Here is a 26,631-nt window from a genome sequence, read left to right as displayed (position 1 = left end):
TAAATCAAAAATAGGGGTAATCTAATCAATAATTTGGGAATTTATTATTTTAAGGGGTAAAATGAGATTTGAAATGATCACAATGTGCAGCTGTGGCATATTAAGGGTGGTTTTTCGTATATCTCAATGTACTAAAATTTAGAGCAAAGGAGATTTCTTTAAACGTCTAAAGAAATTATTCAAAAGTTAAAAATTCAATGGAATTTAAAGAAAAGAAAAAAACGTTAGAATAAACGTATAACGTTAGAAATAAATTAAGCTTTAAGTTCGTCAGACGTTATGAATGTCAGATGTTAGAAAAGAAACGTTAAACAAAAAAAAGAAACCTCTAACGTAAGAAATGTAACATCTAACGTAAGAAAAAAACGTTAAATCTTATTTTAAAATATTGTCAAACGTAAGAAAAGTGAAGAAACGTTAAAATAAACGTAAAATTTTTAATAAAAAAAGTCAGACTAAGAAAAGAAACGTCTAATGGAAGAAAAGAAATATCAATCATTTGAATGAACGTAAAATGTCAAAAATTAGAAAATGAGAAAATAATATAAAAAGTGGAGAATGTAAAAAGAGCGAAACGTTAAACATTACAAAATGTCAAAATGACAAATAAATTGTCAAAAGCTGCTAATTCGAATGCAAAAGCCGTTAATAACGTTTAGTAATCTAAATCGCCATAGACCTTGACTCCTAAATCGATTTTCTACATTCCTTTTAACATTTCACACAGAGGAAAAGTATTTAAGAGAACAACCCCTTGAATAGATAAAGTAATGAAAGGGTAAAAAAAGTGCGCAAAATGCAGTGAAAAAGCACAAAATGCCGATGAAAGTGCAGAAAATGCAATTTTCTTTTAGAAAAATTACACAAAGAACATTTATTAAAGTAATAAGGTTGCACCGTGTAAACAAAGTGATGTTCAAACACATCTCTTTACTTCTTTTTTTACTTCTTGCAACCCATGTAAAGAACTGCCTTGTTTCTCTTCAATACACTCCCCCGGCTGGAGTGAGAGATGAGAATGGATCAAAAGACCGGTATGGGGAGAACCGGGAGAACCTCAACGTGGAAAAACTCTTTTGGGGTAAATGACATACAAAGAGAGGAAGCAAAATGACTCAGAAAATATGGGTGTGTGTTTGGCAGCAAATATGTATTATTTCACATCACAAAGTGTCGTCGTTGGGGGTGGAGTGGGGTGTAGAAAAAAAAAGAGAAAACAGGAAAACTTTCATGTTGGTAACAAGAGCAGTTGGCAACGTTTTAAAAATAAAGCTCTCGTGGACAAGAATCATAGATTGGCGGGGTTATTTTAAAATTCTCCAGAGGGGTTGAAACAACCCCTTTTTGCGAATTTTAATCCACACGGAATTGTCGTGCCACCCTATTTAATGCAAATTACTCACGAATCAATGCCCCGGTAGACACCCTCGATGCATTTTAACCCCCCATGTTTTTTACAAGCCAATTATTTGGGGATCTGAACACAATTTTGTCCTTGATTTTGAACTTTTGGTTGCTAAGGGGGATACAGGTACGCCTGAATTTTTCCGGGAATATTGATATTACTTTTATTGGTGAGATATATTGCACGGATTCCTGGTAAGGGTTGACAAAAGGATATTAACGCGTTATATTGCAATATTATTAAATTGCATTGAATTGCAATTTAAAGGATATTCTCAGAAATGAAAATTCATTCAATTTAATACGATTATTTGCAGAGAGCTTTTAAGCAGAAATTTCCTCATTGATTTATTGGATTAAATTTTGTGCAATTGAAATAAATGTCGTCAATAGCTAATCTCAAACCGTTAGAATTTTGTGGAAATTTCGCAAATGAATGAATTATTTAGCAGAGCTTACGTCAATAAATGGTTCTATGTAGGTAGCAAGCAATAGAATAAGAATCCTTAAACTAATGATGAAATAGTCCCAATATTCTACGAAAAAGCTTTCCATTTGCATCGCATGTTATTGTCCACGTTAATATCGCTACAAATGCTCCAATAAAATGCCTTTGAACCACTAATTATGCCAAATTTACTTGAGAAAATGATGAATCATTTTTTCTCTTTGATATTTCGGGGAATTTTATTTGCAAAATTAAAAGTTTTAAGTGCTTATTCAGCAGCATTTTACCAGCCTATTTTTAATTATTGAGAATCTTGTACAGTGCGTGTGTGGGTGGAAACAATTTATTAGAATTTTGTGAAATTAGACGAAACAACCAAAACGGCAGAAATGAATCGAAAATGTGAATGACGAAAATCAAAAATAAATTGCATGTGCATATATACAGAGCTTTTCACGGTCAATAAACAAAGTTTAATGTTTATTTGGGCATTGCATTTTGTGAAAATGCGGTACACAGAATCAATAAACATTGACCATGATTCATGATGACTTCTCTTTATTAATTAATTTTCAAAATGAAATATATTTTATTTACAAATTCTCATTTGTACAAATTAAAATTCCAAATGCTTGTTAGGTATATTATGCATCAATTGAAGAATTTTTTCGTTGAAATTTATGACAATTTATTCAATTGAAAATCAATGAAAATTCCACCTTACTCTCCCTCTCAATTTTTCTCTTTAATTTCATTTTCTTCAGTTATTTTCAGTGCAAAAAGAAGAAAAATAAATCATGAAACGTGAGAAGATTTCTTTTGTTGAGATATTTAAAAAAAAAATGTTGCAATTATTTAAGCATAATGACTTGTATGAGGGAGAGAGAAAGAGATAAAATAATAAATGTTGAATGAAATTAACTTGGCATTTATTGGAATCTCTACTCATGTACCTACACTCTCACCATGCGTTTGAGATAGCAAAAATTTAATGTGGGAATTGCATTTTGTTGTCCCAACGCGGTTTTTTTTTCTCTTTAAACTCTTCAACCCACGCTCACACCGGCAATTTTTTTGTTATTCTCGTATAAATATTGTTTTAGATTCTTTTATAGCGCCACAGTGCATATAGAATAGAACAGCAATAGAGGGAAATGTTGGCAGAATTGCCAGAGAGGAAAGAATGTGCAGTAATAATTCTTTTTAAATGCTGCAAAAATACTTTTCAGAATTCTACAAAAATTCTCTAAATATTTTCAGAGTGATTCGAATATTTTAGATTTTTAAAGAAGATTCTTTAAATAACGACGAATATTCTCAAAATTTTTACAAATATTTTCCAAAAAATCTAATATTCATCACATATCACGAAAAGGAGGCTATTCAGGCATATATACCTCGTTCAGGAACGAGAGAGAATCAAAAAGAATACGAAATCGCTAAAGAAACTCCCCATTTTCCAATGGAATTACATTAAAAAAAATCATATGTAGCTAATTTTGTCCCTTTAAATGTTTCAAAACATTCACTGCAATGTTTCTTCGATGAGTTTGTCGCTATGAAACATTAACGCGAATGTTTTAAAACATTTAAATTAAATGGGTTGAATTCAGCGACCAAAAAATCCTTTGAACTTCAAGAATTTCTAGAATTTGCAGTACATATTTCACACTTTACCCTATTGACAGTTTCCCAATCAAAAGGGATAGAAGATTCCTCCGGAGATTAAAACCCAAATTGATCAGCTTGAGAAGAAAATTGAAGTGTAAAATTAGTTTGTATAAATCAAGAAGACAATCACCAATTGTGTGGCAATTGAATGGATATTTCGTGCATTTTGTTAAACCATCAATTGCCACACACGAGCCGTTGTGAATTAATCGATAGCCGAAGAGTTGAAGGGGGTGACAATGCGACTGTCGTGTGTTATGTCCTTTTCCCCGCGCGTGGTGTCTCCCACCCTGGCCAGACACTTGGATGGGGACACACAATGCCTGAATTTCAATGTATGCTGGAATAAATAAACACATTGGCAGTGAGGCTAACAGAATTTATGTCTGCATGTCTCTCCCATTCTCCGTGATTCTCCCGGAACACAGGGAAGCCCCAAATAATCTTAAACTATTAGTTTACTTGTAGTATATTGGGATTCATTTGATTGCAACGGAACTCTGGAAAAACTTCTGAAAAACCTCAGCAACGTTTAGTTTGCAGGCTCGTAAACTATCTAAATCAATGTTGAAAATTTTTTCGGTAAAAAAAAATCATAAATTGCACTGAATTATTTAAAAATCAATGAAAATCTGTGTCAAACATGCAATAAAATTGGGGGTTAATCATTGTTTTATTTTCGGAACTGTAAGTGAACGCTGACGTGGCAGTTGACGCCAGTAAAATGAGAATGCCAATTAAATAAAATACAAACCTAATTAACTATAAAAAAAAAACTTTTTGGAAAAAAAATCTGATCACACTGAGAATCGAACCCAAGAAGATTAGTTTGATAAGAAACAACCCTAGCACCACTAAGAAGGAAATCAAGCATAAGTTATTACTTTTTAAAACTACCTTGAAGTCATAAAAAATGTCATTTAAGTGTTTTTTGAAATGAAAACTAACCAACCTAACGTTAGAAAATACCTTAACCTATTCAATAAAGCTCTTTTAATCAAAATTTGTCTTTCACAGCTCTAGTAATTGATCGAATAAAAACTTTTCTATAAATTATTACTCGGCATTAATTTAAAGAACTCTTAATAGCAATAAAGTTAAGCAGAAAAGATCTAGTTAGAGACTTTTCTGCTCTTTAATAAAATAGAACAGAAATTCAATCAATTACAATATCAGTGACATTTCAAAATGCACGGTAATTGAAGCGAGACGAGACAACGATTAAAAAAGGAGTCTCAATGCATAAGCCAAAATACATCAGTTGGTTGATTTTTTTTTGTGTGTGGCGCATGTAAAACCCACGAGATTCAGGGGCGTTTTTAATTCAATAGAATTCAATTATTTTTCACACAGGGCTTGGTCACAGAATGAGCAATGATTTATGAATCTTTCTTATGAAGTCTTTTACGGAAACTCTCTCGGAAAGTTTTTTTTTAAATAGAGAAGAGAAACTTTTGGAAGGAATTTTGTTAATTAAATAGTGTTCGTAATTTGTGAGGCCGTTACTGTGTGACAATGTTCCACAGGCAAATTTGGGCAGAATTAATTGAATGATGTCACGAAATGATGATTTAATTAATTAATTAATTGAATCCCTTTGTTTGCTACACTTGCAGACATTAGATTGCAACTTAATGAGCAACTGAGGTGTCTCGATGTGAGGGTTGAATCTCAGGTGTCACTCATTCAGGAGTTGCAGGATTTTTTCCGGAGACGCGGTGAATTGGAGCTGGATTACAGCAAGAGTCTCGAAAAGATGGCAAAGAGTCTCCTACTTCGGCACAAAGAACAAAAGCAAAAGTGAGTGTATTTTTGGGAAGGAATTTAATTTAATTTTGAAATAATTAAATTTTTGCATTGGTGGGTAACTTGCGTAGACGAGAGCAGTGGCCGCTCTTTTCATCTTATGCCTGCTGGCAGCAGATGATCAATCACACAAAGTCCCTGTCAAAAGATCACGCAACACTCGCTGAGATCTACTCCACGCACCTTGTGACGCGTCTTCAGAGTGTAATTGATGATATTCAGCGCATCTACCGGCGCTGCCGGGAAATTGGCTATGAGACACATGAGGAAATCCTTCGTGTCCTTCAGGAGTTGCATACAACAATGAAGACATATCACAGCTATCAGACTGAATGCAAGGCGGCTGAGACAAAATTGCGCACAGCTGAGAATCAACGGACCAAATTGCAACAGACAATTCCCAAGGAGAAGCTCGAGAGGAGCAAAAAGTACAGACTGATTGAGAAGGAGGTGCTAAAGAGGCGCAATAAATACACAGATGCACGTCTCAAGGCGCTCAAAGCCAAAAATGAATATCAACTATGTCTCGAAGCGTCCAATACGACAATACACAAGTACTTTGTTGAGGACCTCAGTGATCTCATTGATGTGAGTACAAAATACTCTTTTTTTCTCTTTATTCTTTCTTTAAGACATTGTCTTGCAACCTTTATTTTATTTTCTTTATTTAGTTATTTTTATGTGAAATAATCTTGTTCTTGTTAAATAAAAAAAAAAATATGTGCAAAACATTTCTCTTTACTCTATAGAAAAGAAAACAAAGATAAAACAAAAATAATAGTAATCTGAAAATAGATAATTGAAACTTTAATTAATAACTGAATCTTTATGTAAAAAAAATATTTAAGAATTTATATTTAAAAAATGTAAAGTCAAATTTTCAAATTTTAGTGCCAAAAAATCTTTTCAGGGTCATAATTAAAAAAAAATATAAACTTTGAAAAACATCCCAAATAAATTCAAAGTCCAAATTAGAAAAATTATCTCAACTATTGTTACGCGCGTTTATTTCTTATCTATTTTTTTTTATTAAACCTTTCTCTAGATGACTTAAAATAATTCTAGAATCAAAATCGAAAAAAAAATTTATTCTAAAAATAATTTTTGAAGTCACTTTATTTCCTTTTTTCTGATCGCACGCCCCTCTTAGACACTCTTATCATATTTATAAAAATTTTTCTTGTATAGTCATACATTAGTTGTTCTATACTTCTGGGCATTAATTCGAAAAATAAATTTAAAAAAATCCTATTTAAAAATAAATCTAATATTGGGCCTTATTCAGCGACCACGAAACCCTTGAAATTCGCTTGAAATCTTGAAATTTCAATACAAAATTCAAAGATTTCAAGGGTTTCTTGGTCGCTGAATTAGGCCCATTGGGCCTTATTCAACGACCAAGAAATCCTTGAAATCCTTAATTTTTTTTACATATTTGAAATTTCTAGATTTCAAGCGAATTTCAAGGGTTTCTCGGTCGCTGAATAAGACCCATTGGTCAAACTATTCTTAATGTCAATCAATTTTAAAAATTACTGCTCAAAAAAAATATTTTTTTAAATTGTTTTTAATAAAAAGAAATTCTTGTTTCCTTCAATTATTTTTTATATTTATTGTTTATTATTATTAATTATTATTTTTTTTCATATTTTCAAAAATTTAATTCTAGTTCATTTTTTCATGAAACTTTCATTAAAATCTCGGTTACAAAGTTTAACAAGATTTTCCAGTTTAAATTCTTTTCTGTTAAAAATTTAAAATTCCGCCCTCATTTTATGCTAGGCAATCGTTACTTTGTAATAAATTAATTCTCAAGTGTTTTCCATTCGATAAAACGGATAAAACTCATTTTATTTTGAATTTACTCTAAATTGTGCATAAGAGATTTTTCCTATCATATCAGCGCAACATTTCCCTTTCCATCTGTGCAAAATAAAAAGAAAAAAAAACTTGACGAGCGGAAATTGACCTTCTGTGGATAAATTATTGTAATTTCAAACTCACATCAATCCCTTTTTGCTGTACGAGAGGAAGTAAATGATGCTTCGGCGTCTAATTTGTACCTGCCGGCTATTTTTGCACTCTCCCGCATCACTTTTAATTACCCCAACGTTGGGGGATCATCATTAATGTAATTCTCATGTCTCACATGTCTCTTTCACTGTGGATAGGTGTATTCTGATACAAACTTTATTACTTAAAATGTTGTGGTTTGATGTAAAGAAAATTAAAGAAATTTATTAATTAATTTTTGCGGAAAAATTTGAAAGAAAAAAAATGAAAATTTTCCATTTCAGTGCATGGATTTGGGATTCCATTCAGTTGTTTCAAGGGCACTCCTTATGCACGTTACCGCTGATCAGGGTAGATGCCGTTCAATGCTAAATAATGCCGAAAATCTCTCCCACATCGTTCACTCAATGGATAGCCGGGCGGATAAGCAGAAATTCCTGGAACAGCACCACAGTGCTTTCATGATACCCAAGAGATTGGAATTTCAGGGGCAGCATCTCGTTGAGGTAAGTTCAATACAATATATTCTATTCATTCATGCGTTTGAATTTAATTTTCCTCCACAATATTGGCATATATGGTGTATTATATTGCAGAAAATTAAAATTAAACTTTATGAAATCTCATCCTCCCATTTTGCTGTGTTCGCATACAGAGAATAGAAAATTAAATAATATGCTCGAGATGCGCCATTGAAAGTTTTTCAAGGTTAATTTTGTGAAGCTTCCACATCAATGCAATATAAGCTCTATTTTCAACCCTTTTGTACACCTATCTAGGCATCCCCGTAGGTGGATGTATGTATTTCACTGTGAAGGAGTTTTTCATGGAATTACTTTTCAAAATGCATCTGCAATTTTATCCATTTTGCAATGAAATGTTTTATTTGCTTCAGGCAGCTTGGAAAATTCTCCACACACACATTTATCCCTAAAAGCTTTTTCCCTTTTGAATAAATCCCCATTTAATCAACATTTCAAGTGCAAACATCGGTGAATGTTTTATTTGAAGAATTTTGTAAATAGAAACGAATAATACGTTAGATGGGGTAAAGCGGATAAGATTGTTTATGAAAAATAATCTCTATATCCTCCCTGAAGTCTTCCTTTTCTAAAAGGATACATTTTCTTTTGTTGTGGTTACAAAAAAAAACAAATAGTCGATTGAACCAGAACTGCAGAAAGCTCTGCATCAGGAGATGGAGGCAAGACTGCAGCATTTGGAGCAGCGTGTTAGTAATCTTCGGACAGAGTCTGAGGAAATCTGGAAGACCCTGGAGACGGCTGAGATAAATTTGTTGGAGATCCTAAATACAAAAGACTACGATTTGACGTCATTCTTCGGTGATCCAGCCCTACATGGGGCATCGAAGGAGCTGACAAAGCAAAAAGCAGACAAGCAGGAGATTGAGGAGTTCTACATCACAAAAATTCGTGAATATATTTTGGGAACATCGCGTATTGCGCGCTTAGATGCAAAGGCGGAATTCTTGCGGACATCGCTGACCAAAGATGGAGCTGGGGGTGCTGTAGGGCATCCCATGGTGAAGACAAATGTGCCAAAGCGAAAGCGCATTGGGCGAATGAATATCTCGGGGCAGCCAAAGTTATTTGGGGGGTCACTCGAGGAATACCTCGAGGCAACTAATGAGGAGATTCCCCTCATAATGCGAAGCTGTATACGTGTCATTAATCTCTATGGGCTCCATCATCAGGGTATTTTCCGTGTGTCTGGCTCACAGGTGGAAATTTCAAATTTCCGTGAAGGCTTCGAAAGGGGTGAAGATCCCCTGGCAGACACAACAGATGCATCGGATATTAATTCCGTCTGTGGAGTACTGAAGCTGTACCTTCGTGAACTCCGGGAGCCTCTCTTTCCCATCATCTACTTCGATCACTTTGTTTCACTTGCACGTGAGTACTTTTCCTCTGCTTTTCAAGCTTTTTTTTCCTTTTCAGACGTTTTTCTTTCAATTTAACTATTAACTTTATTTCATTTCTTAACACAGAATTGGAATCAAAACAGGAAATTGTGAATGGAATTAGGAAATTCCTTCAGAGCTTACCACGCTCTGTGATTATTGTGATTCGATATCTCTTTGCATTTCTCAACCAGTAAGTTCTTTGGGAATTCTTTTTCTGGTTTCTTTTAAGAAGTTTCAAAATGTTTTCCTTGTAGTCTTTCAGAGTATTCAGATGAAAATATGATGGATGCATACAACTTGGCCATTTGCTTTGGACCAACACTAATGCCAGCCCCGGAGGATAAGGATCAGGTGCAGTTTCAGAATCAAGTGAATGAACTCATCAAAAATATGATTGTTTTCCACGAAGAGCTCTTCCCTCGAGATCTCGGTGGGACGCAATATGAGAAGTACATTTCCCAGGAGCCATATATTGATATGTAGGTGTTTTCTCATTAATTTTAGTTCTTGTTTTGAAAAATTAATATTTAATTACATTTTTCAGTGAGGTTGGTGACTCTCCAACGGAACAAGTTGCTGAAGACCCAGACTCAGAGGTTTATCCATCAGAAGATGGTGAGTTTTGTTGTTCTTTTTTTTTGGGAAAGAATTTGTGATTCTTATTCATTTCTTTTTGTGCAATTATAACAGAATCCGATACACTTGAAGCGACAGTTCAGTTTGACTTCTCAGCTCGATCCAACCGTGAATTGAGTCTCCGAAAGGGTGAGACGGTTATTCTTCGGAAGCAAGTGTCCAATGATTGGTGGCAGGGTACGGTTAATGGGAAGGAAGGTCTCGTCCCGGACAAATATATTTCGTTGAAAATCAAGTAAGTTTATCAAACTTCTGTCTTTCCCCAATCCTAAGATTTTTTTCTCTCCAATTTTATTAACCCTAATTTAAAGACAGCGAACCAAAAAAGCGACAGGAAAAATTATTTCAAAACGACCTAATTAAAATTAGACGTGTTGTTAAATTAACGCATTGAGGACAATTGAGTTATTAGCTGATGGAAACTCTCAATTTAAAAAATTTTTTTTTGCATCCGAAAGTAGACAAAAATTGACCACCGAAGAAGGCGAGGTGATTCGTCGAAAGCTCTGGTAAAAATTGTGTTTTTCTTGGATTGACACGCATCCTTGACGCCTCCGGAGGGAGCATCTCAGCTCTTTTAACAAAAATTTGTCACAAATTTTAGTTAGTTAATTTTAATTTATTAATCCAAAAGCAATGCAGGACTATGTCTTTATGGACCCAGAACATTTTGAGATCACAAAAGGACATCCCCAAGAAATCACAGGATCAAAAACCACGAAAAACTGAATATTTTTAAATTGGAAATTTTTGCTAAAAATGTCTTATTTGAGCTCAAAGAAACCCACAAAAATTATTTTTAGTTCAATCAGCTCGTTAGCTTGCCTGCAGTCCTCAAAGGAGTAAATATATCCCCTAAGTAGTCCCCAAATTTTTGTTTTCACTTTTACCATATACTTCGGTTCGGCAACACTTTTAGTGCAACTACAAGTAACTTTTTTTTAATTCCTCAAAATTTTTGCAATTTTTATCTTTAAAATTTTAATATATTACTTTAGAACTTTAGATTAACTTTATAAGAATTGAGCAGGGATAATAGAAGGTCATTGGTAGGGCCTTATTAACGTGGCAATATTTTAATTGACACAGAGACGAAGATCGTGATCGAGGGAGTGATCACATGAAGTCCTCAAGTTCAGAAGAATCAGTCCGAAAGCGTCGACCGAGTGGCTCAATTGTCATTCCCAGTCAACTGACTGTCTACACGGTGAGCCAATCAGCTCCCGCGCAGGCACCAAAGTCAGCAAATACCACGGAAAATGCACCACAAAGTGAGGAAGTTAGCCAACAGCAGCCAACGGCACAGCAGCTTCAAATAGGGATTCCAATGGTGGAGCCAAAGAGGCCACCTGAGGATTTCTTGCACTACGACACAGTGGACACAGTTAAGTCCAAGTACAGCTACCACGATGAGCCGCATTCCTTTGAGAATTCCATGGACTTCCTGGAGGACTTCAATCACTTCCAATTTGAGGTACTGGAAACTACAGTTTAGCTCTCATTTTTTTTTTCATTTATTTTTCACTCATTTTTTTTTTTTAAATTACGTTTAGTTCGTGCCTGAATCTCCCTTTTTTCATTAAAAAAAAATCATTTTTTAAAATTATTTTTTCTTATTCTCTTTATGTCTCCAAAAAAAGTGATGATGAATATTTTTTTCCCGGAAGAGACAGAGAGAGTTGGAAAAAAATGTGAGATTTTATCTGATTTGTTTTTCTAAGATAATTTATTTTCCTCGTGAAAACTAATTGCTCTTTTTTTCTTTTTTTTGTGTTAATTTTATTTTTAAAAACAAAAAATGTGCCACTTTTCGCCTTTTCTTGCGACTAAACATGAAAATAGGAAAGAAAAAAAAATTAAAAACAATTCTCTAGAAGAGAATCTCAAGAGGGAGATGTTACAAATGAAAATAGAATATAAAATTATTGAGAAAAATAGTAAATTAATGAAAGAGAAATATGACAAAGAAGCAGTATTTAGCATGTAGATCTTTTTTTCTAAATATTATATAATTTTTTTTTTACAAAATACTTTTTGGTATCTAAACAAATAAAGCATGTTTATATTAGTTTTATTATTATTTTTTTTTAATTTTTTTGAATGTATGTGTTGTATTTTTTTTTATTTTAGCATAGTTTTTTATACAATAAATAAAACAAAACATTTTTTTGCAAATTAAAATTAATTAATTTTTTCTTTTTAAAATGTTTGTTTTATCTCAATTTTCGTGCTATTGTCGGAAGCTTTGCTAAATGCATTTTTTTACAATTTATTTTTATTGTTTTTTTGCCTTTAAATGAAAAAAAAAAACTTTTTTCAATGTGTTTGTGAGTGATAAATTTGCGAGAGATAAGAAAATGGGTAGATATGTGAAAGAGAGAGGGGAGAGATGCTAAAGGTGAGATGCTTTTTGTTGACCATTATCGCCCCCCTCTGTTGTTTTTTTTTTATTTTTATAACTGCAGAAAATTAGCATCTTCATTTAATTGGGAATATTTAACTCTATTTTTTTTAATATTAAATTGTTTGTATTTCTTAACCCTTTGATGCTTTTTTTTCGAAAAAGAAAAAAACTGACAAGCAAAATAGAATTGGTTGTAGAAAAAAAGGGATTTAAACAAACAAAAAATTTTAAAAGAAAAATCCTTAAAAAAAATTCGCAAAAATTAATGAAATTTTTTTTTGAAAACTTTTTATACTTTTAAGTATTAACCCTTGGAGGATAGGATATTTCTAACCTCAAAACTTTGTCCTAAACAAGGGATGTTTATTTGAACAAAAATATTCGGATGATTCACAGAAGGAAATCAAAATATTCTGCATTAGATGAAAGTGCTAAAAAGTACTAAATTTCAGCCTAAGAAGTACTAAATTCAAACGTAGAAAAGCATTAAATTCAAGCTGAAAAAAATTATTCGGATTTTAGTTCTAAAAAGGCTCAGATTAAGAAAAAGAAAGCTTAAATAAGTACTAAATTCAAGCCTGAGAAGTACTAGTTCTAAAAAGATTCAAATTGATGAGAAAAGTCTTTAATAATTCCAATTAATTGAAGCTCAATAAGTATTGAAAAGCCGAAGAAAGTTATTCGGTTGATTCGCCAACAAAATCAAAATATTCAGCAGTTAAACACCCCTTGTCCTTAATTTTCTCTCAAGAAGAGAAAAGTTTCTTTCAACAAACTTAAAGTTATTGAATTTTCCAACTAATATAGATATTTTATCACGTTAGATTAAAAAAAATATTTTTTAATAACTTTTAAAAAAATCTAATTAGTCGCAATAGCCAAAAAAATCCTTCAAGGGTTAAAGGAGTTTACCAACTTTCTATGTGAAAGACCTTTTAATGAAAGAAATAATCAGAAATTTCTGAGATTAAATTGGGAAAAAGCCGACAAAAATATGAATAAAAATGCAAATAATGACGTCATTTTTATGCTTTTTGTCTCTTTGTGTCCTTCACAATGAAAATATGAATATAATTATCAACTAATTTTTGCTTGTCAGTGTTAATTTTTTTTTGCCTCACACTAACCACCAATAAATGTGCTTAAAATGCTTTTTTTTATTAAATATTTCTCTCACCCTTTCCATCTCTCTCTCTCTCCCTCTCTCTAATGCACTAATATAGCTTCCCCCACTAATTTTTTTTTTAATTTTTGTTGTTGTTAAATTAATAAATAAAATAGATTAAAAATCTTAATTTTGAAGGGAAAATAATTTTTCATTATTCCTTCATTTTGATATTTTCCCTAAATTCTTTAACTCTGTCTTTTCAGGGTGCCCGAAAGAATGAACCAATTTATGCTGAACCCAGCAAACCACCACAACCTGTGGCCTCCGGAAGTAGCACGGAGGTGGGCACAAATGGCGATGTGGCGGACGTGGTGGGAGAAGAGGATGTGGATGAGGTGGAAGTGCGCCAAAAGGGGGAGCATGATGGGCAATTGGAGAAGATTGGGGTGAGGCATTCGGATACGGATGTCCTCAAGCATCGTGGGGATGATGAGGTGGTTAAGGCACCGCGTAAATTTCACTCAAAAAGCTTCAGTTTATCCGAAAATCGCGTGTGCAACATGTTCCAGCAGAATCGTGAGCTGTGGGAGAAGAGGGCAGAGCTGAGTTCACAGCATAGCTTGACAACACCGCGAATTCTCTCGCGGAATCGCATTGCACCGGATTTAGTGATGGATTTGCCAGCAATGGCCAATCATTCGGGTGAGGTGAAGCGTGAGGGTTCACGGGAGAGTCTCGATCAAGATGTGGAGGTGGATTTGTCATCAGCTGAGCGCTTTGCCACGCAGAATCAGTGTACGCTGAAGAAGAATGAGCGTTTCAGTGCTGAGGGGCAATTTGACGGGGGTGGTGGTGTTCCGCCGGGGAAGAAGGAAGTAAAACTTCCCTTTCAGAAGGTGGAAAAACCCAAAGCGGAAGTGAAGCCACAGGAGAAGGAACCCCCGGAGGAGGCAGTGGAGGTAAGTTTGCACATTACTGAAGACAACACAACTGAATGTGAGGATGGTGGTGCGACTGTTGTCCACAAGAGCCCCATTCCGGCAAGAAATACCCAAAAATTCGTTTCTCAATTTGCTGATCTCAAACTCACGGGTGGCTGCCTCCAAGGGGGTGGTGCTGGGAGTGCCAGTAGTACAGCTGCAGAAGCCAGTACGAGCACAAATCCCCCAACATTGTCCTCCTTTAAGCCCGTAAAGCCGGTTAAGCCGCAATTCCTCAAAAAAGCCCTCGTCCTTCCCCCCTCAACACCCGAAATGACCAGAAGGGCGCATCCTGAGTAAAGAAAAAAAGAAAGCCCCTTATCCATTCTCATAAACTTTCCATGAAAAATTAAAAGAAAAAAAGACAGAACAGTGCAGAAAATTGTGTAGCAAAACCATAAAGTTTTTCATTTAAATTCAGTGGAAATTATTCTTTAAATGGTTAAATGGAAAAGCTTTTAAGGTTTTTCTTTGCATTTAATCAGTCAATTTTTGTCTAACGTTCTTTTAACTCGCAGAATTTTTTTTAAAGATATTTATTAATTTTTTACGTTAATCTGAAAACTCATTTTCTAAAAAAAATATATTTAAAATATTGAAATATTAGTTTGTCCAATATTTACACGAATTTCTAACCTAAGATATTCACATAAATTCATTACAATTTTTATTTTCTGACTCATTCATCCCCATTGAATGTAATCGTAAAAATGTTAGGTTAGAATCCGGATCTAACCGAATAAATATTCGACAACCCAATAGATACATTTTCTTTTATGAAATCGGGAGAGTTTCTGAATTTTAAAGGACGTTTTTCATGAATCATTAAACCTTTTGAGAAAAAAGAAGTGATTTTCCGGCGTGTAGACAATAATAATTTTCTGGGTTTTTCGTCGGTTAAATGGGGGTTCTCACCCAGAATAACTCACATTTTCCGGAGCTTTCGGCTCCATTTGGAGCCTTTTTCAGTGATTACAGTGAGAAGGAATTTATTTACAAACATTTTCTACAAAAACAGTGAGTGGAAAATTGTTTTGTTTTTGTAGAAAATGTTTATAAATAAATTCCTTCTCTCTGTAGCCACTGAAGAAGGCTCTGAACGGAGCCGAAAGCTCTGGATAACGTGAGTTTTTCTGGGTGGGTACACCCATTTAGCCCATGAAAAACCCGGAAACTTATTACTTTTGAGGAAACAATAATGGGGTAGGTCCCGGAATAGCCAAACAGATTTTCCATTTTTTATTCAATTCTGGATTTTTAATCTGAAAATTAGGATTTTTTCAAAAAATCCTCCTTGATATCAGGAGAATTTTCCGTTTTGGCCAGGAAAATGCTAATTTTGGTTAGAAAAATGTTCCAATTTCATGAGGAATGTTCCATTTTGACGAAAAAGTCTGTCATTAGGCAAAATTAGCATTCTCCAGATCAAAAGGATTTTTTTTAATTAAAATCCTAATTTTCTGATCAAAAGAAATTTTTTAATCCTCAAATCTTCTGCAAGAAATCAGCAAAGATTCGCTCAGAGAGATAAGCAATGACTGGCTGCAGCAAAAAAAAACTCATTAATCGTTAGAATAGCAAAATCTAACGTTAGAAAAAAACGTTAGGGGTTAGAAATGGACTGACAAACTTTCAAAATGTATAATCAGAATAAACAAGGTCTAAATTCGATTCAGTTGGTTTAGTAATCACAATTTTTATAAATTAAAGATTATAAAATTATACTTTTTAATTCATTTTAAACGTTCTTTTAACCCTTTCACGTCAATTTAATTATACACTGACTCATAAATGCATTAGTTTCCATAGAAGAAGCCAAAGAAAACGTTTAAATTGAGAAATGTCTTCGTAAAGTTTCAAAAAAAAATTCAAAAAAGTTTCAAACGATCGCGAAAGGGTTAATTGAAAAATCTATTTTTATCTCCTTATTCGTTCTTTACTCGTCTTAAATGTTTCCTGTTTGCTCCAATGGTTAAGGTAGATTTTTTTTCTCTTGAAACATTGATAAAATATTCACGCAAATGTTTCATGGATGTTTTTTTTTGCATTTCTAAATCTCTGTTAAATTGCTACACTATTTTCAATTAACTTCTCTGTCTTCTTTGCCACAAATAATAGAACATCACTGTTAGCTGGATTAAATGTGCAACATTGGTGCTCAAACATATTTGATATTATCTGAAAAAAAAATCCAATTTATGACGTCCCAACATTATACTTTTATCCTTGAGAGAATAATGCTCAAAAAATATCATGTTTAATCCCACAAGAATTCTTATAGGAAATATTAACCCTTTAAGGTTTTTTGGGTCATACGCTGACCCAAACGTGAAACATTTTATTTTTTCAATTATTTATGAATGTAATTGTTTTTGCATGTTACAAATGCATCAAATTCACGCATAAGGGGTCAAAGAAGACGTTCTGAGTGAGAAAAGTCCTCTAAAAAAATTCATAGAATAAAAATCACGATAAAAGAGCGCATGTTTCAATGTTTTTATGTTTCACGTTGGACGTTAAAGGGTTAAAGAAAAAAAAAGAGTATACAATGTAGGTGAAAAATATAATATAAAATAAAAATAAATAAAATATCAACATAGATGTGCAGACAGAAATAAAAGAAAAAGTAAAAGTTAAACCAAAGGAAAGACTGTTTAAGAATTTATAGAAAGCAAAAAAAAGATTAATGTGAAGTGAAATAGCTCTAGAATTTTTTTTTCTAATTTCTAGATTTTCTTTTTAATTTCTCTGAAACTTTGAAAAATACTATTTTTACTTTAATAAGAAAAATAAGCGATATTTTTCTTTTTGTGATTGTTGAGTTTGTATTTTTCATCGCGAAAGAGGAAGAATATTCTCTGATCTCAAGTCTTTCTTACATTTTCTTCTTGAAGAATTCTTTTTCTTTTTGAAGAAATTTGATGAAAATTTAATAAAAAAAAAACAGCTGATTAGCACAGATTAGAAAGATTAAAAAAAGGGATTTTAAAATCGTTGGAAAAAAGATTTTTATTTTGTTAAAAATTATTCTCCATCATAGTGTTGGAAAGACAAAATAACTAAAAGCATTGTTTTTGAAAGAAAAAAACATTGAAAAAAATAAAGAAAAACAGAGAAATATTTAATAGAAATTGGACCAGAAATTTTTAATTAATAATATTTAGGAGAGTGTTTTAAAAAATTTATGTAGAAATTTTCGTAGAGAGAAAAAATAATAATTTATTGCGATAAAACTTTTCTGAGAGACTGAAAAAATGCACATAAAATTTTATCTCACACACAAACCAAGTTTTTTAGGACATTAATCCTTCAATACTAAAAGCACATTTCTAGAAGACATTTTAGATGAGAAAGAAAAAAATCCTAAAAGAAATATTTAGTATCGATCCTACAACGGCAAATTTTGCACAAAATGAAAAAGAAAATAAAAGACTATTGATAAAAAAAGATACATGAGAAGACAAACTCGTGCCAATTCTTGGAGTCTCTCGAAGATTTATTTATTTATTCTTTTAAAAATATTTTTGAAGAAAATTTTCTTTTTCTATTGAATCTCTTAAAACTCTAGAATTTTTATAGGTAAATGCAATGAAAGTCTTTAGAACTATTTAGAATTTAAATTGAATTTTTAAAATCTTCCTCTTATAGATCTTTTTTTTTTTTAAATATTTTATGAAATGAAAAAAAAATTATCTCGAAAGATAATATTTATTTACAAACATTTATAAATATTTCTTTTCTTTTAAATGATTTGGGAAAATCTTTTCAATTTTCCTTGAAAACTTTTGACTTTAATTTACCCAAAATTAACCATTAAAAAAACTTTTCAAAAAGTAAAATATACCTAAACTGTCTTTTTGGATGCATTTTATAGCATTATACCTAAACTATTTCCTACTACTGGCTAAAAACTAAACTTAAAAAAACAAGCATCACAAAATCCGTATATTATGTAGAATTTATATTAAAAAAAATCCAACTAATATTTATCTACACAACAATGTCCCTAAAAAATCAAAAAATTAAAGAAACCAACCTAATCATTAAATTTAGAAAATTATAACTAAAAAAACATTTCAAAAATGATGTGCTACATTTTACAGGTATCTAAAAGAGATTTAAAAAATAAAAGGCCAGAACAGGAGGGTGGGAGTCATGAATGAAAAAAACACGATAACGAAACAAGAAACAATAATATATTCACATAAAAGAAAGAAATAATCAAAGAAAAAAATATCGATGTCCATGGAATTAATGAAGATAAAACAAAATATAGTAATCTCATAATCAATTTTATCAATGTTCAACCAAAAATAAATAAATAAATAAAACAAACATGATAAAGAAAGAAAGCCCAAGGGAAGAGAAAAAGATACTCAAGAGGGAACTTTTAGAAGTTATATAAGTTTTCACAAAACTTTCCTAAAAAAAATAATAAGGAAATGAGGGAAAAAATAAGAAGAAAAAATAGCGGAAACGGCGGTAAAATGGATCAAAGAAAATATATTTTAATAGTGTTGTTTGATAAAAAAAATGGAAAAATTTTTAAACGAGTGAGAGCAAAAATAAACGGACAATTCTTGTCCGTGTAAAACGGCTTCTCCTTTCTTTACTCCAAAATAAGGAAGAAGAAAAATACATTTTGAGTGAGAAAAAAAATTTATTGAATGAAGTTCTCTCTCAATTGAATTAATTATGTTACATTTAAAATAATTTTATTGTAAGATTTATTTTATGGAGGTCAAAAAACATTTAAAAATAAAAATGTATAATCGTCTCAAAGTGTTGGCATTTTCTTTTATTTATTTTTTACTTTTACTTCTCTGCAGCGCCGCAAGTTACTTTATTTAGCTAGAGTGCATTAAAATGGCAAAAGAAGATGTTAAACAATCTTCAGAGTGGCCCAGAGATTAAACCACGATTTTACCAATTTAAAACCTTTTATTAAATTGAGATTAAATGAAAACTTCAAGTGAATATTATAAGAATTGTAGCTGCTAGAGCAAAAAAAATGTGAAAGTTAACTTTTATGTAGATACATATATGGAAAGCGATGAAATATTCTTGGCTCCATGTCTGCTGATTTTCTCAAAACAATTCGAAAGTTATTAACAAATCAAATATTTGACTTAATTTACTTGAAAGATGCTTTTTTCGAAGGAGAAAAATGCTACTTTTAACACTTGAATTAAAAAAAAAACATTCAGAGTTAGATATCTCAATCAAAGTTATAAGATACTAAAATCATGATCTATCATCCTGGCCACCTTGTATTTACAAAAATTAAACGGATTAAGTTACAGGAAGAGTCTTAGAACTTCTTGTGCATTTCTGGTTGAGAATTGACTTTTCTAGATATTCTTTTTAAAGTCAGACTTAACAAAAATTTCCTCAAATAATCTGGGTTCTACCCTTAAAAAGACTTGAAAAATTTACGGGACTTTTGGTAAGAATTATATGTTGTATTAGAATAGATGAAAATACTTGGTGTTGGCCACGAAGTGGAACACCAACTAATAGAATATTTATTATAACATTAACAGAATTTATTTTTGTTAATGTTGGAGATTCGGTCAATTTACAAATGTTGTGGGAGTCAAAACGTGGGATCTGACCTTTAGAAAATACTCTTTTATTACTTCTGCGACGTTTCGGAGCTTTATTTCTCCTTCCTCAGGCATTAATAATTGAGGGTATTTTTGTCAAATTGATTTTCACTTTCTGCATCCACTTTGCACCAATTACGGTTCTCTTCACCATGGCTTTTTGACTTGGACTTGAATTTATTGAATTTATTAATTTAATTTAATTTCGAATTGAATTTTTTTTTATTACATTTATATTCCTGAGCCCCTACAATAAATCCTATAAAATTCTTTTTTTTTTAATATTTTACCTCTTTTTAATTATTCCGGTAGTAGAAAAATAAAATATTTTATTTTCTTGAATTTATATTATTTATTTTGTTTTAGTTGAGATTATCTCGACGTTTTTTTTTTTTATTTAACTTACTTGATTCTATATATGAGGAAATTCCATAGTCCAAATACACAATCGGCACATTATGTAATTTTGTAGAAAATATATTAAAATAATAAGAAATCGACGAAGAAACTTTCTGTTTTCCACTGGAATCAGCTGAGAGAAACTAGCAAATTTTTTTCTAGAAATATAATCAATGACGTCATATTCTTTTTTACATCTCTGTCAATGCATAAAGCATAAAATAGACTTGTCATGAATCATTGACAAATTGCATTAATGATTCATTCGTTAAAAAATAAAAAATCTACAAACATCTCAACGTTGACGTCATTACATTCATTTTTGGACAAATCTTTCCCGGGGATTCTTCTGATTCTTCTAGTTTTTTCCAGAGAGGAAAATTAAAAGTTTCTTTGGTTCCTTTGATCTTTTGATCTTCTTTGAGATCAAATAATATTTACTGAATAGTTCTTGAGGTCATGGCCTATGACCGATAAATAGGCTTTTCTGTTTGAAATTCGCTCACACTTGCCCGAAGGTATGACTAAAGCTAAAAAAAAACTATTAAAAAAAATTACATTTTTACTGGAAGAAGATTTAACGACTAAAACCTATGAAAAAAAGTTTTAGGATGTTTTTAATGGGTAGTAAAAATGTTTATTATTAACAATGTAATTTCTTAGTAACTTCCTCTTTTAGATTTTTCTATAAATTCAGCGACAATCTTATATTTTGATTTATTCCAAGTACACCATTCTGGAAGAGAGCTGAAGGCAAGGAAACTTTTTTTAAGCTGAATTTCGCTTTTTTTGCACAAAAAGTTGTTTATTTTGAAATTTTATTTGAAAAATAGATCATTTGAACTAAATCGAGGGTTGGAAAATCATCGAAAAAACGTGAAAAGTGATAAATTATTTTTTATTGAATATTAAGAATGTGAAATTAGTTTTTTACTAAAAGAAAATTCGTCTATTTGGCTGCTGATAAAAGGAATTTTCTCAGCTCATTGAAAAGGCTTTTCTGTGCTTAAAACAAGAAAATAAGAAAAGGATTTAAAGAAAAATCGAGATAGAGATAAGTAAAGAAGGACGAAACATCAGCACGCAAAAGTTGGTGTGAAGAAGATTTAAAGAAAAAAAATTAAGTCTGTGAACGTGAGAAGAAGAAGGAAGTTTTCGTGCCTGTAAAGAAAAGAAAAGAAAGAGAAGAAAAGAGAAAATGAAGCTGCAACTGGAAAACAGCGAGATCAGCCTGTTTGAGGGGCCCTTTGACGCTGAGCGGATCTTCCGGGAGAAGCTGTACGAGCTCGATGGGGGCCAGGATGAGGCGCTCTTCGTGTGCAATCTCACCGATGTGGCGCACAAGTTTGTCAATTGGTGCACAAAGATGCCCCGCGTGCGCCCCTTCTACGCCGTCAAGTGCAACGACGACGACAACGTCATCCGGCTGCTGGCGCGTCTCGGTGCGGGCTTCGATTGTGCCTCACGCGCCGAAATTAATGCCGTCCTCAAGCATGGCGTCACCCCCGACAGGATTATCTTTGCCAATCCGGCGAAACCCGCGTCGCACATTCGCCACGCCGCTGCCACCAATACGCGCCTCATGACATTCGATTCCACCGTTGAGCTCGAGAAGATTCGCCAAATTTACCCCGATGCACAGTAAGTTTTTCACATTTTACGTTTTCTATGTTTCTTTTAAGTTAAATAGTGCAGTGGTTAAGTCATTCTACTCATATCGTTAACATCACTGGTTCAAGTACAGAATGTAGTTAAAGTTATTGCAACTTTTATTTTTTTTAATCTTCATTTCTTCAAGGATTCTTTTTTTAACAACTTCCTTCCTTTAATGAATCATCAAAACATACTCCCTCATAAAAAAATCATTTAGAGACTCTTTCTCATCGTCCAGACTTGTCCTTCGTATTCGTTATGACGCCAAGAAGGCTCTATGTAAGCTCGGTGAGAAATTCGGATGTGATCCAAAAGTAGAAGCTCCACGATTACTCCTTCATGCGAAGAATTTGGGTTTATCCGTGGTGGGAGTGAGCTTCCACGTGGGTAGTACCTGCATGGATCCTCCTGCCTATGGGAAGGCTATTGCAGCAGCTCGAGATGTCTTCAACTACGCAGACACAATTGGCACTCAAATGACTCTTCTGGACATTGGTGGGGGTTTTCCGGGAAATTCAGGAACAGATTTTGGGGTATTTGCAGACATTGTCAATGTTGCCCTTGAGGAATACTTTCCAGACCCGAGCATCAGAGTGATTGCCGAGCCTGGGGCGTACTTTGTGGCATCAGCTTGTACCATTGGTGTGACGGTGCACTCAAAGACGGAAATTCTGGATGAAGATGGAACTATTCAGCAGGTAAAGTACTACATAAATGATGGGATCTACGGATGCTTCTGTGATGTAGCTTATGGACGTGATGTCGGCATTCCCAAGATTCTATCGCAAAGACAAACTTCTACAGAAGATTCAGAAATTCCTGAAAATCTTCTCAAGTGTTCAATTTGGGGTGAATCATGTGATGGAATCGACAAAATCTGCAATAATCTGCTACTGCCGAATATTAATCTCGGTGATATCCTTCTCTTCCCCAACATGGGGGCTTACTCCATTGTCTTAGCGTGCAACTTCAATGGCTTCCCCATTGCGAATGTCCTGCATTATGCTGATCATGAGACACTGAAGATTCTCAATGGATGAGAAATATATACATGGAAAAGCATAAAAATGTACATAAATCTAGACATTAAAAACTAAAAGTAATTAACTCAGATTTTTCCTGAATTGTTTTATTAATTTTTAGTGAATGTAACAAGAAATGGTAGAATAATGTGAATTCTAAACCTAAAAAAATATATTAAAATTGAAATAAAAAGATTTTATGCTATATATTTCTACACTCAATGTTAACGAATGAAAAGGAGGGTATTCACAAGTATATGGGTGTTGCCCTAGGTCGAGAAAATAATTTGAAACCACACGATCATTAAGAGAACCATAAAAAATTGTTGTAGAGTTATTTCTTCACCGCTTTCTTAATTTCTTTTGTTCAAATTGTTATTCAATTGAACCTGAAGAAGGCCGAAAAGGTGGCCGAAACGTTGTTCATGTGATAAATAAAAGCACCTGAAAACTCAAAGACTGCTTCCGAATTTTCTTAACATATGAATAATAAACTATAAAGAAAAACTTAGGGGAACCTGTGGTAAAATGGAGAATTTTTCGGAAATATCTTATAGGAAATTTTCCGGACTTCAACTCTATCTCAGACGATTCGTTTCTATCTCTACGGGAAAATGCATTTTCGGTACACTTTCCGAACCCTTGCACATTTATCTTTTTGCCCCAATCATGGGGTAAAATGGTAAATTGCGCTTATTGTTTTCGAATCTTAATTTTCTGAAATTATTTCAGCTAGACGCTGTGAAAGCTAATGAGAGTTTTGTGTAACAATTACAACTTTTTTCTGAGTGAGAATTTCTTTTCAAAACAAACCATTATTTTCTCACAGCTTTTAGCTCTATTCAGGCTATTCAGAGACGAAGTACAGATAGCCAGGAAATTAGGGTATGATTTTAATCGCGAATAACTTTTGATTGGATTGAGATATCTGAAAACTTCGTCCACCAAAAGATGCGTAAACTCAAAAAGTTTTGTTAGATTTTTATTTGAACAAGAAAATTCAAATATTGGGGCTAATTCTGGCAAAAATATTTTCTTTTCTTTTCTTACAATTCGTGAGTTATAAGGTTTTTTGGCATTCTCACAAAAAAAACTTATAAATTTGTAAGATCTAAAAAGTTTCACAGTTCAACTTTTAGACCACGTCGCGTGAAACATTTTTGCTATAATAGAAAAGAAAAGATTTTGGTATTCCGGCTGACTTTTTTCTTATAACTTGTAAGAAAATCTTACAAAATCATATGATTTATAAGGACCTGCCGAGGTGCTTTTTCAATCTTTTTGTGATTTTTGTGACCGCTAAAGCATGATTCATCGTCATGATAGGCAGCAATTAACTACTTTGACGGATATTTTACATGAATCTGAGTGTTTGGAATTGTTTTAGGTTGTTTTTAAACAAAAACTATTGTGAAATATGTGGAAAAATTCTGACCATTTTTTAGGAATTATGCCAACGAATGTCAATACTTTCCAGAGACTTAGCCTTGAGGAAGATGATTAGATTATTCATTCACACAGGCTGCATTGAAAGATATTTAGTGTAGAATTAACACACTGACGACGGGTAAAATACTTCCCAAAGGTTTTTTACACGACATGTAACAATTAGTCACTGGCGTCCAGAAATGTTACCCGGTGGGACCATGGTGTTCTTATGTTCTTCGCACGTTATCAGAAAATATTTATTTGACACAATATTCAGTTATGTGTAACACAATTTTTTTTTAATATAAAATTATCGCAAAGGAAACACAATTTAGTTTTCAAAAATCTTTGGACATATGTATATGGCATTTTTTCTCATGCCAACATAACCGCACTTTTATATTCATGTGGAAAAAAGTCAGATTTATGGGATAATTTCAGTGAAAATCTCTCAGACGAGTTTCCTTTTTGCTATTAAACATTATGAAGCATTTTTTTTATCACAAAAATTAAATTGAGGTTATGTAAGAGGAAAATTTTCTTTTCGTAAAATATATAACCTAAATCACCTGATGATAACGTCAACAAGCAGGTTGACTTTTTTATTCTAAAAATTCTGAAAACTTCATAATACATGTATTTAGCTAATATCTACTCTGTGACAGTGTGATTTAAAAAAATCTAGAATATTCTAAATTCTTAGTCTGTTATTTCTATTTCCTTCATAGGATAATAATATCCAGAATTATCATTATCTAGAATATTCTAGATAATTCCTTTTTCTTGTCACAACTTATTTGAAATCTTTTAAATGCTGATTTCAAATCATTTCATAAATTTAATAAATAATAGATTTATTAATCATATATGAATACCTTACGAGTCAGCAATCAAAATTGGCTGAAAAAATGTTGGAGAAGTTTTCCTACCGGGTAAATGTCAAACGCAAAAAGAGTGGCAAATTGTTACAGCGTACAGAATTGAGAACTGTCAGTGGACGCCGATGTGCGTCAAGCCGTCCAGGATGTGTTAAAAGCAAAAAGATAGAGTAATAAAAAACGTTTTATTTAAGAATATTCTTTTAGATTCACGACTTCATCTCTTTATGGCCACTCTGTAGAGCTGGTCCCAACAATTTCTATTCTTTCACAAATGCTTCCAGCATCGACGGATGAGATTTTCTTATTGAATAAACATTTCATGCTGCCTGGGAGTTGTCCGGGTATCTCTTCCCGGAATCCGTGGATGCCACAGATGTCCAAAGGTTCTGGATGATTCAATTTTTTCACATCACATAGATAAAAAAATTTAAAAAAAAACTATCATATAAAATGCAAAAATACTTTAATAGGGTTAAATTTTTACCAAAAATCCCGAATAATCCATTGTGTTTTGTTGATAAATTCACTTAACTTTAACCTCATTTTATTTGTTTACATTAACTTTATTCACTTCGTCTATTTTCGGCATTTTAGGTTTCATTTCGTTTTTCAACGTTAACAGCGACATCTGTTTTCGATTTCCAGTTTCGGAGGTCTGTTACTATAAAAGAATGAAAAAGAAATTTTTGCTGGAACAGCAAACCTTAATAAATCCCTTGTAAGACGAAATAAATAGAAAATAAACGTCCCTTTTCAATAAATTTCCTGTAATAAAGTTCGATCCGAATTAATTTTATTTATTTTCTCAATGTCAAACGTCACAAATAGCGACATCTAGTTATGTTTTGCTGTTTTGAGGGGAATGTTCTAAAAAGGTGCTATAAAAGATTTTTTTTGCTGGAATACCAAATCTTACAAAATCCCTTGTAAGACGAAATAGATAGAAAAGAAAATATTTTTGTGAGAATAAGCTCCATTTTCTATTTTTAATTAATTCAAAAGATTCAAAAATATCAAAACAGATCTTTTTCTTGAATCTTTTTTTTATTAGACTCTTTGTTGTCAATTTTTACTTACCTACTCTTTTTCTCCAACTTGATAACTTATTGTTGATGATGAAAAAACGAAGAAAACGATGAATTAAGTTACGTTCTTTTTAGTATTGTTTATTTCCTCTTACCATTGAAGTGTGCAAAAATGAATATATATAATGATTCATTTTTTTTTTAACATTTTAACACTTCCAAG

General features: G+C 32.5%; 3 protein-coding genes across 6 annotated transcripts in view; 2 read left to right on the top strand and 1 right to left on the bottom strand.

Annotated features, from left to right (window-relative positions):
- The window catches only part of LOC129795837 (SLIT-ROBO Rho GTPase-activating protein 1-like), a 42,231-nt gene extending 23,055 nt beyond the window's left edge, over window positions 1-19,176 (top strand). For 3 of the 4 annotated variants that reach the window (XM_055837339.1, XM_055837340.1, XM_055837341.1), the window contains 10 exons: window positions 5,140-5,323; window positions 5,401-5,917; window positions 7,627-7,848; window positions 8,502-9,255; window positions 9,351-9,456; window positions 9,521-9,745; window positions 9,811-9,881; window positions 9,957-10,137; window positions 10,992-11,376; window positions 13,678-19,176. In XM_055837339.1, the coding sequence (XP_055693314.1) occupies window positions 5,140-5,323; window positions 5,401-5,917; window positions 7,627-7,848; window positions 8,502-9,255; window positions 9,351-9,456; window positions 9,521-9,745; window positions 9,811-9,881; window positions 9,957-10,137; window positions 10,992-11,376; window positions 13,678-14,694 (3,662 nt within the window). In that variant the 3' untranslated portion in view covers window positions 14,695-19,176. The remainder of the gene's footprint in view (window positions 1-5,139; window positions 5,324-5,400; window positions 5,918-7,626; window positions 7,849-8,501; window positions 9,256-9,350; window positions 9,457-9,520; window positions 9,746-9,810; window positions 9,882-9,956; window positions 10,138-10,991; window positions 11,377-13,677) is intronic. The other variant, XM_055837342.1, reaches the window with a different exon arrangement.
- LOC129795849 (alpha-catulin) overlaps window positions 1-26,631 on the bottom strand; it is a 140,868-nt gene that overhangs the window by 38,927 nt on the left and 75,310 nt on the right. The gene's annotated exons all lie outside the window — the stretch shown is intronic.
- Window positions 21,598-23,652, top strand: LOC129794479 (ornithine decarboxylase 1-like). The gene is made up of 2 exons (XM_055835230.1): window positions 21,598-22,040; window positions 22,258-23,652. The coding sequence occupies exons 1-2, from the start codon at window positions 21,598-21,600 to the stop codon at window positions 23,090-23,092; spliced, it is 1,278 nt and encodes a 425-aa protein (XP_055691205.1). The 3' UTR covers window positions 23,093-23,652.

The sequence above is a fragment of the Lutzomyia longipalpis genome, chromosome 4 (assembly GCF_024334085.1).
Source record: "Lutzomyia longipalpis isolate SR_M1_2022 chromosome 4, ASM2433408v1".
Lineage (NCBI taxonomy): Eukaryota > Metazoa > Arthropoda > Insecta > Diptera > Psychodidae > Lutzomyia > Lutzomyia longipalpis.
Note: the sequence above shows the minus strand (reverse complement) of the source record. Positions and strands in the feature narration are given on the sequence as shown.